Genomic DNA, 18,857 nt, shown 5'->3' with positions numbered 1-18,857 from the left:
CAAGCCTCAGCCCCATCTGACCCCACTTCGCTCCAAAGACTGAACTAATGCACTGTGAAGCCTCCGTGTGCTTGACTCACAGCAGTCTTCCAGCTCAAATGCACAAGTCAAGTGATGGTGCAGGGGCTTTCAGCCAATAACATTCACCTGCAGATTGTCTCCAACAGCCCAGCCAGTCCTGGAGCTTGAGCAAAACCAGGAACATGGGGAAATTAATCTTATCCACGGCAATCTCTGGGCACAGTTGTGAATTAACATGCCCTCTTACATGGTGCTAAGTGCTAACACAGGGCCAGTCACCACAGCAACAAAACGACTAAACAGGAAAAACAAACCGCAATGAGTCAATGACTTCAAAGGACCAGAAGAGCCGCAGGGGATGATTTCCTCCCCACCCTCACACACACTCCAACAACATCAGATGGAGGGGCTATCTTTACAGCAGCACTAAGAGACTCAAAGGATAGCAGTAGATCAGATTAAGCTCTCTCGCATCCCCGACATGAGTCTCAATTTTTATACTTTTTGGGTTCAAGACACACTGGAAAGCTATCTCCAAGTGAAGATTCCATCTGTTTATCTTATTATTATAGTAATGCTGTTGAACCTGAAAAAACAGGTGGATAATTAGTCACACAGCTTTATAAACTTTCTGAACCCTGACAGGCTGCAACAGGCTAGTTCTGGGGCGTAATGAACTGGTATTTTCGGTGGGTTTCAGCTGTAAACTCAAATCCCACTGCAGCCAAGTGTGGCTGACTGAGCAGGCACTAAGTTTTGTGCCTCCAGATCCATTCAGGCTGCTACCTGCCCACCGTACGTCTTGTACGAAGCTGCACAAGCCAACAGCCTCTTAGCAACCTTTCCACAATTCCTCAGGGAGCTTCATCACAAGGCAGCACCTCATCACTATGAGGGACATACCCTCAGATATGGTTCTCAAGCTCAACTCCAGGTCTGGAACTTTGCAGCACAACTTGGACAAGGCACTTCCCCTGCAGATGCATCCATGTCAGGATCACAGCAGGTCGGTGGCACAGCTGGGAGTGGACCACAGTTTCCCAGTCCTGGGACAATGTGCTACTGTCTCACTCGGCAGTCCTGAAAGACTTCATGCATTCCTTCCCGCACCAGGAGGCCAGCAGCTTGCAAAACAGCATGGGTCACGCTACCAAAACAGGGCTGCCCACGTGCTCTGCCAGCCCCTTCTGCTTGGGGGCAGGAAGCTGTCTATGGTTTGGTACTCCAAGCAGACCCTTCAGATAACCAACCCATCTCTGCTGCAGAGAAAGAAACTGCACAGGCAGATGAAAACCATGACAAGCTGTAAAACAACGCAGCTATGGGGCCATTTCTTTGCTAGCGATGGAAACCTGATTGCCTAAAGCTTCACCAGCTTGGTGCAGAGGTAGGAATCATCCCATCTTGCATCTGAGCTTAGATGAGTTCCCATGAGTTAGCGGGGCTGACAGGTGGGAAAGTCTCCTTCCAGGGGCACCTCTGTACCAACTTTCATGTAGATTCCCCATAAGCACCAGAAGCCCAGTTCACATTGAGCAATTTAAAACTCTACTCAGTTAAGCAACCAGCAAACCAAACCCTCTCTTGGAGAGTTCTTTGATATTGAAGAGCAAGCAGCATCTTCAGTGTAGGGATTTGCCAAAAGTCACAACTCATATGAAGGGAACTGGGATTGGTGCTGAACTCCATGCTGACCAAAGGTCCCCATGCAGTGTATTAGCTTTCCTCCCAGCCTTAAACTATCTCTAGGTTCACCCTAACAGTTCTCACAATTACCACTGGTATTAGACCAACTTTCACATTAAAGCTCTCTGAACATGTAAGCCTTCAGAAAAGGAGCAGAAACTTACACATCACCCTCAGGAAAACATAACAAGTTCAAAAATAGATCAAATAAAACATTATTAAAACTGAGTTATTTTCCTGAGTGGAGGAAACAAAGAAATCACTGATAAGAACTAAAGTTTATTGGCACTTACAAGACACTCAGGTCAAGAGCAGGACACATACAAAGCAGAAATAAGGGCTATGCAGATGGATGCACTTCCCCAGCCTGAACAGCATTGGATTCAGTCTGGTGCTCTTAAGACATGTCTTTCCATACCACAAGAGGGCAAAAAAAAAAAACCATGTGAAGATTTACCCGAGCAAGGCACAAGTCTGAAACAACAGAAAGCTTTAAGACTGGCTTGGAAGGAATGGTGAAATTCTTCCAGCCACAAGAGTCAGTTTGTCCTTTTTAAACTGGAACCCTGAAAAAGTTCAGCATTAGAAGCAAAAGCTCACTGTCACATCTGTGGCTCACCAGAACCTCCTTAAAACTCACAAGCAGCTGCCAGTTCTTTGTTCTATACTACAGCCATGGAGTCAGTAAGTGACATCAGTAGCAGGATTACTTGTTGACGGGTTTCTTCTTGCTATCCAGTTGGTCTACCAAGCCATTAACAAAGCTGAGCTTTCCTGCTATCCCTGCAGAAACTATTGAATGGGAGGGTTTAACAGGTTAACTTCAGCCCCCTCTTTCCATTCTCCTTCCTTTTGCCTCCTCCTTTTCCAAGCACAAACTGCTAGTTCAAGTGAAAGTAATGACACTCTCTATTGGCAAGATAGGCAGAGGGTTGAAATTCAAGAAGGCAGCGTGATGGGGAGCCGTTGGCGCCTGCTGCTAGACAGCCCTGATGAACCCTGATAAACTGCAGGACACATTAGCCTCAGCCAGCTCTGCCCTGTACAGACACTTCTCAGCCCCCTCCCTCCTCTTCCATTGGACAGCAGGGAAGAAATTTTCCTACTTGAACAGGCTATTAGCAGCAACAAGCCCAGCAAACCCTTATTTTCTGTTTTCAAGCCTAAATGCCAGCCAAGCCCCCTGCACAACCTCACCAGCCAACATGATCTTTAATTTATGCCCTAAACAGTTGACACATGAAGCTGGAGCCTATGGCTATACCTTAAGACCCAGCGCCAAGAGACAGAATTGGAAAAGCAGGTCACCCACTTCTATATTTCTTCATTATCTTCCCTCTCTGCCCAAACTATTTGTTAGGACAGAGGTACAGGAACATGTCTAAGCAGAGTTCCCATAGACTGCTCCAAGTACAAACCAGTCCCCCAATAGCTCCACTCCAGTAATGGATCAGAGGGTTCAGACCTGAGCATTGAAGGTCTCAGCAAAAATGTGGCTGAGAAAGGCAGTAGTTGGAAAATGGGAGAAGTCTTTGATAGTGAGAGTCAGACTGTGGGATTTGTTCCTTTCACTTGAAAAAGACCTCTCTAGGTTAACATACTAGAATAGTCTTTCTTAGCTCCTGGAGATTAACAGGATTTTCCCTTCAGATTATCCAAAACTGAGGTAGAGGCCACAAAACACTTGCTCCCTTGTTCAGTGGAGCAAAGCAGAGGACCATTAACTGTGACACCATCTGTTTATCCAGCGCAGCCACCTCTACAGGACTAGATGCTACAAGTTTAGGTTCAAAAGGCTGGAAAGGAGGCTAGCGTCTCAACTGGAGACGTCACGGCCTTACCCTTGCTTCCAGTAATTGCTTCCTTGCTGCCAGTGTAATTTTAATTGATTAAAACCTCCAGGAACATGCTAGCACATCCAGTCAAGTAAGGCAGATCTTCACCTCCTGCTTTACATTTTGAGTAGACCTCCTATCCAACTCTTCTAAGTACTACTACTAAGTACTTTTGATAGGAATGGTTGGACTCGATGATCCGGTGGGTCTCTTCCAACCTGGTTATTCTATGATTCTATACTCTTGAACATCACTGACCGCCAAGAAATCAGGACTGCACCATAACCAGGGACAAGTTCACGCACAGAGTTAATCCACCTTCACATCCTAGGCATGAATCCTCATGCTTCAACGCATAACCATCAAGACATACTGGCACTGCTCAGTTCAGGCCTCTCTTCCCTCAATTTCTCAAGGATGCCCTCACCACACACACCACCCAGGAAACTCCCTGGGGCAGACTACTTGCATGTTTCTAGTGACCAAGCTACAACTGTATGTCTGGAGGCGGTGCCAGGAGGAGTGACTCACATCTCTCAACAGCTGCTCACATCTGCCTGGCCTTCCTGCCAGAGGGAGGATTCCTCTGACACTGCTTCTCCAGGAACAGCAGACGCTTCCTCACTGAGCCCTGGAGCCATGGCTCCTGTGCAGAGTGCCAAGCACACCATTTAACACCATCACCTCCACGTGCATTGCAGCGTCACCAGTAATTGTCTATCCCACCCATCAGCACAAGTACTGAGTTACTCTTTATAGAGCAGCTCTCAGAGAGCAAGAGCTATTTCTGTTCATCCTGAATTCCTTGGCAGAAGCTACTCCAGAAGCAAGCCAGCCAGCGACTAACAGAAGATATCTTATCTCTGTGAGTCTCGACAGTGAACTGCAGGATATCAGCAGTCATTCACAGAGCACTCTGAAACCAGGTCTGGGTGCCAGCAGAAGGAAGGGAATTCAACCCAGCAACTCAGGTTGTGATCTCTCCCCAAAAGCCAATGGGAAGCATATTCACCGCCTGCCCAGCAAACCATGTGTCATTAACAAGAACAAACAAACTTTAAAGTGTGAAGCTCAGACTACACAGCATACAGCTCCTACAGCTCACAGAGCATCATCTGGCTGAAAAAACATCAAAAGTCGACAAAAATAGAATTGCCAGCTAGACCTTGTCCTCTAAAAGGATCCTACAAGCTACAGTAAGGAGAGCACGTTCTTCCAAGCCATCATCAATTACAACCAAAATTAGGAAAATTGAAAGAGTTGGTGTTGAAGTACACGCCGGCCTGAGCCTACCACTCCAAGAAGCCCACACAGGTTACTGCAGAAGCTAGCTCATACCCCTACAAGATACTGTCATCATTCAAGGCAATATTCCAGCAAAACTTTGTAGGCTGTTACGTTGCCCATTGTTGGTCAGGGCCAGATCCTGCCAGGAAACAGCCCTCTGTTGATTTCAGCTGCAAGCATGAAGAGTTAGTTTGACTTAACAGCATCACCATCGGCATTCATGAAGCGTCACCCTAGGTCTAGACAACATGATGGCGTGTTGCACGGTTGTAAAGCACACAGACCATACCACAAGATCGCAGCTTGGTCTCAAATACAGGATGTCCTTGGTCTTACCCGAGATTCCTCAGTCCTCCTAGACCGAGGAGCTTCTATGGATCCATTGATGTCCAGGGTGTCCTTCTGCTTGTATTTCCTCATGATCAAGCTGTCCACAACCCAGAACATAATGGCCTTGAGGAGAAAGAAGTTATATGAATTGAATGACTTTGGTCTCTGCAATCCACCACAGCTATTTCAGCTATTTCTTCTCCTAGTGGTTTCTCCAGATATCCAGCCTTAATCAACCTAGTTTAATATCTAAATTAAACCTGCATCGAGTGAATCCATAAAGGCAGAGTAGCCACGCAAGGCAAACTCAAATTTGTCTATGCTGCATCCATTTCAATGCTCATAGCATGAGTTGAAAGAGTTCAACCTGCTCTTTGTCCAGGGGACATCTGAACGTTAACACCTTGTTCTCTCTTACCACCTTTGGAGGAACTGAGAAGCAGGTCAGGGATTACCCAGAAACAGAGACACCAGAAAAAAAGCTGGGCTTTCAAGAGGTTTTGTCAAATTAGTTTTGAGAAGATCAATAGCTTTGGGTAATCCAAACACCTTGCCTTGTTATAGAGTAACAGGTTGACAAAGGTCACCACTGAGAAACCATCCTATAGGAACTTAAAGGGCTTTGGGGCATTCCCATAACTGTAACTTGGAGCCAGCTTTCTTCAGAGAGCTAAAGAGTCAGCCACCAAGCAGCCTGAACAAAGGAGTGGGAATTAGGGTCTTGGCAGTAGTGGCAGTTGTGTATTTCTGACAACAAATATATTTGTTTCCTTTGCCTTCGACCCTGTCCCAGCCACTTCAATAACTCAAGGCTGCCTCAAGCCAGTTCCTGTACATGTTCCTGGCTGAGGGGTAGACCACAATTTCCAAACCACTCCCAACCAGTGCTTGCAGAAGCATCACTTACATTGACTATAAAAGGCACAACAAGCATGACCAGGATGAGCTCCAGCTGGGGGCTTGGGATGTAACCCAGTAGGATCTGCTGAAGCTGCAGAGGAGAAAGCATTTAGAAGCATTATTTGAACAGCTCTGTTGCAAGATCTTTGCTGCTTACTGGTCACCCTCCTTCACCAGCAGTTTCCTAGGTAGGGCTCTGCAGCCTTTGCTTTAGCTCAGCTCTTCTAAAGATTACACGGGTTACTTCTTAAGCTCAGCTGCTAAAGATGTGAATTTGTACTTCGCAAGAATTAAGCGCCACTAGTCATTCAGTATACCTATGCATGACAACTGGTGGGATTTTCCTCGACTCCCTGGAGCCTAAATGCAAAATAAGGACACCAGTCATGCACAATAAGCATGGAGAGGAATCCAGCACCATCTCTGAATCTAGCAGTGCGTGCTGCTGAACACGTTCACGCCCAACTCTGAGCACTGTAGGCTAATGGGGTTTGAAGAAAAAGCCCTGAACAGGAATGATTAACTGGTCCCAGATTGCTGTAAATAACTCCTCAGTCAAGTAACATCAGCCTGTGAGGTACTAGGCACTATGTTTAAATACACTCAAAACTAGAGTTACCCATTTATTCCCACAACTTGTTTTTATATCCATCCCAGTACCAGCCCCCAGGTATGTGGTTACAAGTGCCACAGGTTATTTTTATTTTTAAAAAGAGAAATTACTGATCAACACAATTACCATTGCATGAGCTACCATACAGAAGCAGCTGAAGGTGGAGAAGCTTGGATAGTTCTATCCAAGACCAACTGGATTTCTTTCCAAATTACACTAAGAGTCCCTCTGGTTTAGGCATCGGATCGTAAAACACCAACATGAACTGACTTGATGGGATGGTAGAAAACATCTGGCAGAACTGAAGTAGCTCAGCTGCCAGCCCAGACCATTTTATCCTTCCAAGGATGGAAGAGAAAATTAAAGCAGCACCTTATTCCACTAGCTTTTGGCTAGCAAGAAGGTGACCGAAAGCCAAACTGTTATGAAAGTCATGTTCCCCTAAACGTAAGTAATAGCTAATGATTACAGAAGGATGTCAACAAGTGGTAAGGATTAAAGAACTATGGTGATGGGAACCTCTAATAAGGCAAAGCCAACAAGAAACAAGCCTCACCAGCAATGACTAGAAAAACACAGTTCAGGAGCCTACCTTTGTCCATCCAGGGATAAGCAGGACAAGGCTAATCACAGTCTTCTCAAAAACCATTATCAGCAAGTAGAGGATACACTGGCCAATCCAGGCAGCAGCTTGTGGAGGGTCACCTGAGAAAACAGTATATTAAATATGAGACAGGAGAGACAGTCTTGCAGAAAAGTTGCCTCATGCTTGACATCTGAAGTGATTAGAGGGACAGGGAATTGTTTCCATATTGCACGTTTTGCAGTGAGACAAATACTCGATACCAGACTTAAAATTAGTGGAGTGATTTTCTATCTATAGTTGTTAAACACTGTCCAATTCCAACCCTCTGCCATGGGTAGGGACATCTTCCACTAGATTGGGTGGATCTTTTGACCAGAATAGCAGGCTGATAATCCCTTTGAACTAAAGCGAATCCAAATAGCAATCCCCAAGACAAGTTACTGCTGGACTGACCCCCAGCTACACACCGACCAGTCAGTCCCCCGCACGCTCCTCTAGAAAATAAAAATAATGAACTAAACTAAATCAAATCATTAAAAGGCATCACCTGCAATTTCCTCCCCATCAAGTCTTACACACCCAGTTGCCAGCATCAGTCTGAAAATTTCTAGTCACTATTTTTAATACAAATTTTCAGTCCTAAATGGATTTATTTTATTTGCTGATGAAGTGAACGGCTGGTTATGTGATACACGCTGTCTGAGCAAGAGACAGGGGCTCCATTGCCCCAGGTTTTAAAGCAATTTACTCAAAAAGAATCAATGCTAATTAAATATGAATGTTTCCAATGGGGTACTCACCAAGTAATAAGTAAAAGCATATTTGTATTGTTAACAGTGATAATGGTACCATATCTATTACATGTGCTTGCCTCAGCCCTCCGTAAGCACGCTGCCAGCTGGTTATCATCTTCCCAGACTCATCAGAATATCTCAGGTCTGCAAAACTGAGCTACCGTATCTGGCTTCAGAAAGCTGCAGTACTTCCTCTTACCATTTGAATATGAAGATAACCCCTGGCAACACTTGTTTCCAGCATAATGGGACCGGAATTTGGAATTGCATCTGTGCAACAGAACACAACCCACCACAACATCCCAATGCTCGATGCACTGCGGGATGGCAGCGGGCTGGGAGCTCTGCCCCACTTTTCTCAGCACGATACTGTTGAGACATGGCAGTGAAGACAACACCAGCAGCTTATAAAAGCATATTTATCCAAAACACTATGTGGACCTCCGGCCACAGAGACCAGCAGTGCATACCAGGACTTAGTACGAGCTGGTATCCAACCAGGCCCAGCTCTCAGGGGATCTGCTTCCCAGCACGGGCAAAGCAGGTTTGCGTGTTTATTTATCCTTATTCTGTCATTTGTTAGTAACGTACCAAAACATTTGCACTGTTGCAAAGCTACAACTAAGTAATAGAGGCATCCAGCTAGCGTCTCCATGCCAGAGACCTCGCATCCAATAATCACCTCACATCCCAGCTTTTTAATTGCTCAATCCACGATCAAGGAGGAAGCAAAGGAGGAGACTGATTAGGACTGGGAGGCCAGGGGTGCAGAGAGGCTGCTGAGTTGTGAGGACAGCAAGCAGAGCATGTCAGAGCAGCAGGCAACTGCATGGAGCGGGGGAAGGAAGAGGGAGCCAGGAAGGTTACGTGTGAATGCAACCAGCAGAGCCCACAGAGGATTTCAGAAAGCACACGTCTCTGCTCCCTGGCAGGCTACGGCTTAACGGGTGGTCTGTGGAGGAGATGGAAGCAGCATTGTTATAGGCAGCTGGCAATTAAAGGCTGCTGTCAGAGAAGCTTTGATCCTCCTGAAGCATGTGTAGCCTCTCCCAGTAGACTTGGGTGCCTAACTGTCTTTGGCACAGGTTGGGTATAGTGGGGCTTTTTGCTCTAAAACTGATCAGTTCTCCTACAAACCCCCAGGTTACCATCACCCAGAGCTTAAAGTACAAACAAAACAGGAAAACAAACATGTCCTTCCTGCATTTGAACTCTTTCCCCTTTGCTCTGTGTTGTCAGCTGTGCTCTGTTCCCCATGGGGGAAACAGGACTCGCATCCCCAGCGCCATTTGCAAGTCAGATCTTCCGCACTGCGGTCATGGTGGCTCTTGCAAGACACAAGTGGAAAACACAAGCACAGAACACTTTCCTCTGTCATTTCAGCTTGCACAAAAACAGCAGCAAATTTGAGATCTCTGCCAAATACCTCCCCCTTCACACTCTTTTGGGGATAAGAGACCACTACCATTCACCATTACAAACAGCAGGCTACAGTTCTTAGTTCTGCATACTGTGCACTGGACAGCCCTAGCCAGGTTTTGGCTAACCTGGCTGGTATACAGAGACTATAAAAGACAACCTGCTTCTTAATCCACTCTAAGCAAGGACTTGTTCATGCCTCCAAGAGTAACAGCTTCTGCACTTTCCATTTTCTCTGCACTTTCAGTTCACAAGAAACCCATCAAATTGCTTTTGAGTTTTCCTGAGGTTTGATAACCTTTGGAAAACAAAAGCCTCTTCTTGCTTTGCCAGAGAACAGCTTTTACTGTGCAACCGTAAGATCCTACCTAGGGAATCCCACTTCTCCGAGACCAGAGGTCTGCCCCAGTTCAACCAGTTTCACTGGCCAAGCATACAGGGCACGTGCAGTGGGACAACAAACCTCCCCTTACTACCCACCACATCCCACTTTAAGGTCCTCCCATTGTGGCATGGAGCTTCAAATATTCATATTTCTCAGTTGGGTCTTTTCTGTACCACCTACCGAAGACGCTATAAATCTCTATAGTTACAAGGACATCAGCACTTCTTTACATATCCAGGGTAAACAGTGGAAGTATACAGAAAGACACCCACAGACCTATGCAGAGGCCAGGTTTTGTCATCTGTTTATCATCTTAAGCAGCAAAAAAATTGCTACTGTTTTACGAGCTCTTTTTCCTTCTTTCCATTCTGAGCTTTGTTTTCAGACTACAGGATGAGATGTTTCCATAACAGGAATTCATCCTGCAGCACACAATTAAACAGGACTTAATTTCCACCCCCTGACACGAAGATCAGGGTGCGTCTCCACAATTAGTTTTTACTGCATCTTGGTCTCTCAAGGACAGGAGGCTGCTCAGTAGTAAAACAACTCAAGATGGAGATGAAAATGAAACACTAGCATGGCCCACAGGGTTGCAGGGAAGATTTCAGCTATAAATAGACAGTGTCTTGTTTCCTTTTCACCAAGGAGCTCCACTGGCTGCTCCTTACCTCAGCAAGTTTGAAGACATCCAAAGGCCAGTGATTCACCTCAGAGTGGCCATCATCCAAGTCTAACTCATCACTAATTCATCTAAATGTGAATAATACCAGTAACATACAAGTCATCATTTATTGGCATCTCATCAGGTAAGAAGGAGCCTTTGGTGTAGCCCCTGGACAAGCACGTAAGACAGACTGGCCACATCATCTCCCACAGTTAGGAAGCAAAGCTAGAAAACTTGAGCTGGTCCCAGCTAACCACGCACCTCATTTAGGCACTGGCTTCCTACAGCAAGATGCTCAGAGGCATCCTCCAGTACCTGAAGGGGCTACAAGAAAGCTGAGGAGGGACTTTTTACAAAGGCTTGTAGCAATAGGACTAGGGGCAATGGGTATAAACTGGAAAGGGGCAGATTTAAACTAGATATAAGGAGGACTTTCTTCATGATGAGAGTCATGAGGCACTGGATCAGGTTGCCCAGGGAAGCTGTGGATGCCCCATCCTTGAAGGTGTTCAAGGCCAGGCTGGATGGAGCCTTGGGCAGCCTGATCTAGTGGGAAGGGGCCCTGCCCATGGCAGGGGGGTTGGAACTAGATGATTTTTAAGGTCCCTTCCAACCCAAACTATTCTATGATTCCATGATCCTCCAATATAACTTAATATCTTTAATGGACCAACTGCTGTTCATGGGTGCCCTGCTCCACGGATAGGAGAGGATTCTTCTTGCATCAGGCATTTCCATAACATTAATCCAGGTGACTGCCTGCAGGACTGTTTCTGCACACTGGTTTTTGCTTGCTGGCAACCTGCTACCTGGAAGCCAAAAAAAAAAAAAGAGAAAAAAGGTGCCCTTTTCTTTGCTGTGTTCAAAGCTTCCCTTCCCTTGTAGTAGTGGGGAAAAGGCCCAAATGATATTTGCAGCCTTGACATCACACTTGTTACGACATTACATGTATATACTCCCTTTGAACACTTCTAGTTTCTTGTTCCGAGCCCTAGTTGGAAGGTAACCCAGAACAGCTCACGTCTACACAGTGACTCTACCACCAACCTCTCCTTTTACCTTAATGAACATCCATTGCTCAAATAGTCTTATAGCCATCACCCACCCTGACAGAAATAACTAACCACCTTCACCCCAAAGGATGCACACACTGCTTTTCGACCGTTCTCCAGCAGCATTACTGGTGCTCCCCAGCAATACCTCCTGGGGGCAGAGGCAGAACCGCTGGTGTCTGCAGCAACCTCACACAAACACACGTCTCATATTCCGCTTGTGCGTGGGAGCCCAACTGCTAGCAAAGCAAAAACACCACTGCTTGAGGTATTTGAGTTGTTACCACACAACAGGATTAGTTTTAATCCAGGCTGTCTAATGTACCAAGCTGTCAGCACAGCCCACATGTTAGTGCCAGACAGCTTTATTTACTGTGAGGACTGGGCATGCACTGAGCAGGTAGGAAAAAAGCTTAACCACAAGCCAAAGCAGAGGGTTCAGGAGTGTTGAGGAAAAAAGAATATTTGAAAGCATTAAAAGTTGCACTGAGTGTCATAGTGGGCATAGAAAAAAGTCAATAAAGGCCTCTTAAGAGTTACTCAAACACTACATCCAAAACCAAGGGATTTAATTACTAGTGCCAAGTAGAGGAGGGTTAGACATAGTGAGAAAGCATCTGAATTGCACAAAGTGCTCGCTTTGAGGTCAAGAACAGGCTTTCAGAGACTAGGACCTAACTGGCAATGGTACCAGTTATAGGTAGGACAAGCTGTCATCAGAGCAGCCAGACGGATCCAGTGGACATCCCAAACTTCGGCATGTTCTCCATCTGAACCACTAGAGCGCACAGCTGCATTCAATCCCCAGTTTGCAGTGTCAGATCACTGCTTTGGGTCTTCAGTCCCTGGAGATACTGCTATTGCTTTGGGGTGAACACTACTGCCATCAGACAGATCCAGGACAGTTCAAAGGGTTGTACCCGTGCTCAGAGCAAGGGATCTGACCACGTGCTTCACCTTTTGAGGATGGTCCTTACTCCTTTCCTTACTTTTCCTGTCTGATCCTGGAAGTGAAAAGGCCAAGCACACTAAGAACAGGATAGCCCCTCAGGTTAGGGCTATTTTCAGCAGTATTTCCTCAAGCATTAGCAGCCAGCTCCCTTGGCTGCCTCAGGACGTGGGAATATTTGTTATGGAAATTTTGTACAGCATCACAACAGGGCCAAAAGCAGCCTACACAGGTCCTCAGTTAAACTCAGCAGCTGGCACAAATCATATTCTCTTATAAATAAATTTGACCAACAGAGTTCAAGAGGCCACTAAACAGACATTAAAGGCCTCCAAGCAACATGCCTTTCCATTTCAAGACAGTCAATGAGCACAAAGCATCAAGCTTAGACTAGTCAGTGGCTGCAACCACAGTCAATCACAAGTCAGCATCCAGACGGGCAGCTAGAGGGGCTATTTCAAGCGAGAAAACTCCTTCTCCCCATCATTTCTTAATGCTCCTCTTCAGCACTTCACTTGCACATTGCAGAAACTACCTCTTAATGGAAATTCATAGCATTTGCTTACCTAGAAGAAATACTCCAGTACTTGTAAAGTAATACTTTGGAGTTATTTTCTACAATGCCAGGACACTGCCGCTATGCAGAGGTTCACTCTAGGGAGCTGCTTATTGCCATGAGAATGAGTGAAGGAGAAAAGGGCTGGAGAAACTTGGAGGTGGGGTACAAAGCTGAACCAGACTTCATCTGCATGTTCTGACTCCAGCCAGCATCTTCCTGGCTCCATTTGTACAGACGCAGCAGCACCTCCAGAATCTTGGGTATCCACCTTCATTCTCCGAAGCCTACTTGAATCAAGCTGAATAATAAATCTCTCCAATCTTTGATCTTAGGAGCCAAGCATCTGAAGAAGAGACTGCAGTATTTTAAAATGCAGTTTCCTGTGTCTAGATGCAGTCCAAAGAGTAATCAAGAGCTGTTTGTGCAAAGACAGATGAACGCAAACATATAGAAACCTTTGAATTTCCACTAGCTAAAAACCAGGTCATTCCTGGCTGCAGCAGTCTTTGGCTAAGAGCTCAGGCACAAGAGATGCTGATCTCAGAATGGGTGTCTCCTGGTTTTCTTGAAATACAGAAGTAATGGATTTTTCTAAACAGTTCTGGACAGCCGGATGCCTAAAACGGCAGTGTTGATTTAGGTGCTTTCCCTTCCTTTTTCCTTGCTTGTCCATTAATGCAGCTACTTTAGGGACACAGGGAGAACTACCCAGGGCAGTGGAGACTGACATATCAAGAGCAAAGCAGAACAGACTGCTGGAGCCCAAAATGAAGGATAATGACTTGTATCTGCTGTAGGGATGCAACCAAGAGCAGTTGCAACGGACTTCTGCTCAAAGACCATGGTAGATGGGTACTGGCTATACTGGACAAAGACTCAACTGTTCTTCCCTGATGGTTGGAGCAATGACACTCACCACGGTTTGCAACACTTATTTGGTGCTTTCCTGTCCTTCCTCCTCTGCAGGACTGCAAGAGATGCTTTTGCTCCTCCAGAGAATTTGAGGAAAGCAGCACAAAGTCTGGTATAGCAATTAGACCAGAAAATGAATCATATTTCTGGAGCCTGTATCAAACTGTACAAAATGGACTAGCATCTTCCAAACTTTTCTGGAAGTTACTTAATACCCAAGATGAGGATAGCAGCGTATTGCTTCTCTAGCCCTGCAGCAGGATTACTTTGGACATGACATTTGACTCCTACCTAAATTTTCCATTGTGGTCACTCTGGCCAGAGACTCGCATGAAGAGTGGAGCTAAGTGCATGAGATATTTAATCCTCAATTCAAGAGCTAAATTCAAGCAAAAGCAGAAACACTTTTTTATTAATGAAAGCAAGATTTCCTGAGAAAGTGAACTGCTTTTGTAGTCTAAGCCAGCCTTCACAACAGGCCAGCTACAGCTCAACGGAAGTTCAATACTGCTCTGCAAGACTAAAGCAAGCTGTCAATACAGTAACATTTCCTTGCTTCTGCTCAACTGCAGACGTGGCGCATGAAGCTGAAGCTGTGCCTCGGGATGGCTGCAGCTGGGCTTCAAGTCCTTGTTGCTCAAAAGGGGAAAAATGAGAGTCTCTGAACCAGGAATTCCTCTGCCGTCTAATCTGAATGACACTAGTGTTCTGTGCTTGGCTTCTTGGCTCTTTGAGAGAGAGATACTAGGGGAAAAGAAGGCAATCCCCACCAAATACATGCTGTTGGGATAATGAAACTGGTTTGAGATCACTGCAGCCTTTAAAGCCTCTCAGGTTTGATGAGAGCCAGCACTGCCACCTCCCATCATTTCAACCCATCTGTTGCCACCTTAGTCCCAGTCCATAGCCACTTCTGCTGCCTTACAAACCAAACCCTCCCCTTCATCCTGTGCCATGATCCTTTTACACATGCTGAACATAAGCCTGAGTAAGAGCTCCCAAGGCAGTGGGGTCTCCACACTAATCCTAGCATGGTCCAAGTTTTACCAGCTCAATTATTAGACCAGCAACTAAAAATACACAGGAATGATACTGTTTTCTGAATAGACTTAATGATTAAAGTCTTAAGAGTGGGAATGCGATTGGCACGAACTGGATGTATTTTATAAAGTAAAACTTAATTCATCTTTGTATTAGGTATAAAACAGGCAAAGGGTTAATATTTTCCTTTCCTACAGCCAAGGAGAACTTCCCCCCACAAGCAGCTGGCCCTGCTCTTTCTGAAGAGAAGTGCTACCCTCTAGTGGGGCTGGTTAAGAAAAGCTTTGCTGAAACTTTTTCTCCATCTCAAAGCAAGAATCAAAGCAGAGAGGCCAGACAGGCTTATTTAAAATGGGTGTTGGCTTTTTGTTTTTTTTTTTTTTTCCAGAATCAGTGGCAAACCTGCAGCTCACACTCTCGTAAGACATTCAACAACTCAGTATTGGGGACAGGCTGTGTCCTGCTGATACCTTCCTCAGCTCAATATAAATGCAAAACCAGCTCCGTTCTCTGAACTAAGAAGCTAGGAAAAATAAAAAATCCACAAAAATATTCACCACCACCACACCCAAACATCTTAGTTTATCACACGCCTGTCCTGGGGTATATCATCCACCCAAAGAAATGTTCAACCCGTCATCACTCGCTATGTTCAAATATACTTGGCAAGGCAGAAGGCAGTTACCTGCAACCTAGTGACGTCCCAGCATTTAACACACTGATTGCTACCATGTTCTGTGAGCTCCCTGGAAAAGGGACAACAGAAGCAAGCTGCTCGTATGTTTTATCCCCAGACTGTAGTTTCCGTCTTTTTCTTGTCCCCGTTCATAGCTAGGACCAAAAGAGCTATCTCTGCACAGAATGGTTGACACCTACCATACTCTCCGAAGACGAGGTACACATACTTCTTACGCTGCACGATCCAAGAGACAACCTTCACACCAAGCCAGATCAGCAGCATTCCCAGTGTGGCATCAAGGATGAAGTTAATAAGGTAGCTAAGAGCAGAGGAAAACACAGGTTTCAGTTATGTTCTTAAGCCTTATTCAAAAATCTTTTCTTTCAATATTGGAAAGTTAAAATATCCCGTTTTAATCCAAGCTCACTTATTTTCTCTTTTACTGGATTTTCCTACAGGCTTACCAGCAATTCCTTAGTTTAAAAACTTGTTCAGCAGAGAAGGAAACAGGCTCCACCAACTCTCTGGCATTGGTCATTTATTCATACAGCATTAATTACTCCCTGCGTTAACCTTGCTTAAGGGTTACCCAAAAAAGGAGGCTTTCCAGTTGCAGCACCTTTTACTCTTTTTAGAATGAAAACCCCAAATTCAAGAAAACAGAATCAAGGATTTTTGGAATTTCGTACATGGAAAAGGAAGCTTCTTGGACACCACAGCTGCTCTGAAAACTGCACAGCAGAGGAGGCAAAAAGTCCTTTTTACTGAGCAACTGCAAGGAGTTCCTATGAGCAGAGACACAGACTAAGAGGCAGAAGGTCTTGAGACAAGGCAAGAAGTCCTGGCTCAACAGTCCTGGGATCCCCCAAACCCTCCACAGTTCAGGGTTCCCATAACAGATCCAGGAGCTGAACCAATCACTATGGGGAGATTTGGGCCTGATGGGCTTGCTTAGCAGCTTTGGATGTTTAAGCCTCACTGGACACAGCGCCAGAAGCAAGAGACGTGCAGGGACCTTCTGGCAATTGCAGGGTCCAAGCTCTAATCCAGGGCTTGGTATTTTAATGAATTCCAGAGAAAGTCTCTCTCAGACTAATGTTTTCTAGCCAGTTTTCCATTATTTCAATATCATCTGCCAAATCAGGACAGATTTCTACAGCATGAAGAAATTACCAAGCACAGAGCTACAGGAATAAGCATTACCTTTTCCAGGACTTGATATTGCCTCTGAATAAAGACACTGAACATAATCCGCATCCGATATCCACTTCGAAAACGTGACATTAAAAAGCATCCAAAGGCTCAGACTAACTTATTACTGTTTCCAGCTGGTAAAATCAGAGGACTCTGATACAAACATTAATCTAGTGGTTTATACAGGGCAGGACACAGTGTTATCAGCCTCAAAACCCATGGGGAGGGCTGAAGAGTTCTATGCTGACTGGTTCAGGATGGCAAGTCAGGCAGCATAGGGAAATGTAAAATACATTAAGAAAAAGACACAGCATAAGCACAAAAGGATTTATTTTAAAATAGTGTCTGCTTAAAAAGCACCAATAAATCATTTTAGAGGTTATATTTAGCCCCAAGCAAACCTATGACTGCTTAAAGAAACACATCAAGGTGCAGCAGTTCAATACGTAAAAAGGAGATGGGCCAGGAGGTTTGCAGCAGCCTTCCAGTACTTAGAGGGGGCTACAGGAAAGCTGGGGAGGGGCTCTTTCTCAGGGAGTCAAGGGATAGGATGAGGGGTAATGGTTTTAAGCTGAAAGAGGGAAGATTTAGATTGGACAATAGGAAGAAAACTTTTACCATGAGGGTGGCGAGACACCGGAACAAGTTTCACAGAGAAGTTGTGGATGCCCCCTCCCTGGAAGTGTTTAACGCCAGGCTGGATGGCAGTTTGAGAAACCTGATCCAGTGGAAGGTGTCCCTGCCCACAGCAGGGAGCTAGCTTTAATCCAAGCTCACTTCTCTTTCATTGGATTTTCCTACAGGCTTACCAGTTTCTCAGTTTAAAAGCCTGTTCAGCAGAGAAGAGAGCAGGACCCCATAGCATGGAGGTTGGAACTGGATGATCTTTAAGGTCCCTTCCAAACCCAAACTATCCTACAATTCTATGATTTTGAAGCCTGGAGAAGTTTCTAACTAAGTTTGTTGCAGCAAGGTGGCTGCTTGGTAGCAAAAGTGGTACTTCTACATTAAGTCTGAAGCCAGGCTTAGAAAGTCCCCAAACTGGACTACAGGAATACATGTGGTAGGTGCAACTAAACAAAAAAAATAAAGTATATATCCTCACATCAGAAAAAGGCCTTCAACCCACAAAGTTAGGAAAGGGTTCTCAATACTGCTCTGAGGTCAGTCAAATTGCCAAGTCTGGTGTACAAACAAATGGAACATTTAACAATTACAGTTGCATAGGGCACCGCTATTTCAAGGTGCTTTTAATCATCAGAAAAACATGGTTGTACTACTGCATCCAACCTGCAGACTGTAAAGACCAGAAGACAACTCAGCATCTGAAAATAAGCTCAGCATGGTTTATTCTCGCTTAGTAATTTAAATGGATCAGTTTCCATTGTGTATGACATTTTCCAACAGGCTTGCTTCTCCCTTTTACAGATACAGGGCATAAATGTCAGCACCATGCATACTTACAGAGAACAAGGGTCCTCTTCAGTGAGATCCGACAGAAAAACATTGGCAAAGTGGATGAAGAGGGCACCTATTGCTTGCTTGGAGGTATCATAAAACCTGGAGAAAAAGTGGGAAAGGATCTGTGACCTGGAGCACCAGCAGCAGGGCAGTCACCCAGGCAAAGGCCCTGAATGGATCTGCTTGCCTCCAAGATGCATTTGTCACACCCGAAAATCTACACCTGGTGAAAAGGGGCTGTTTGGCCAACTCCAAATACTTTAAAAAATGGTAACACTTCAGCACATAGCAGCTCAGTCTTGCAGACCTGCTGCTGAGTTCCAGCCTGCAGCAAAGGGCAGTTTGCCCTCCAGCACCCACCCTCAGCTCCTCCAACCAGCAGCTGGTGCAGGGAAGGTGTTTAGCTACTTATGATTTTTGCACCTGTCCACAGAGAATTGAATTGAATTCCCAAATTATTTTAGAGGAAGAACCAAACTGAGAAGAT

At 45.3% G+C, this 18,857-nt stretch overlaps 1 protein-coding gene across 1 annotated transcript in view; it reads right to left on the bottom strand.

Annotated features, from left to right (window-relative positions):
* LOC138725902 (store-operated calcium entry regulator STIMATE-like) overlaps positions 1-18,857 on the bottom strand; it is a 36,268-nt gene that overhangs the window by 1,830 nt on the left and 15,581 nt on the right. Inside the window, exons 3-7 of the mRNA XM_069867280.1 lie at positions 18,374-18,469; positions 15,913-16,034; positions 7,265-7,377; positions 6,067-6,150; positions 5,166-5,282 (exon numbers count right to left, since the gene is read on the bottom strand). Of these exons, the coding sequence (XP_069723381.1) occupies positions 5,166-5,282; positions 6,067-6,150; positions 7,265-7,377; positions 15,913-16,034; positions 18,374-18,469 (532 nt within the window). The remainder of the gene's footprint in view (positions 1-5,165; positions 5,283-6,066; positions 6,151-7,264; positions 7,378-15,912; positions 16,035-18,373; positions 18,470-18,857) is intronic.

This window comes from Phaenicophaeus curvirostris, chromosome 1 (assembly GCF_032191515.1).
Source record: "Phaenicophaeus curvirostris isolate KB17595 chromosome 1, BPBGC_Pcur_1.0, whole genome shotgun sequence".
NCBI lineage: Eukaryota > Metazoa > Chordata > Aves > Cuculiformes > Cuculidae > Phaenicophaeus > Phaenicophaeus curvirostris.
The sequence above is the reverse complement of the archived record's forward strand: the minus strand, read 5'-3'. Positions and strand labels throughout refer to the sequence as shown.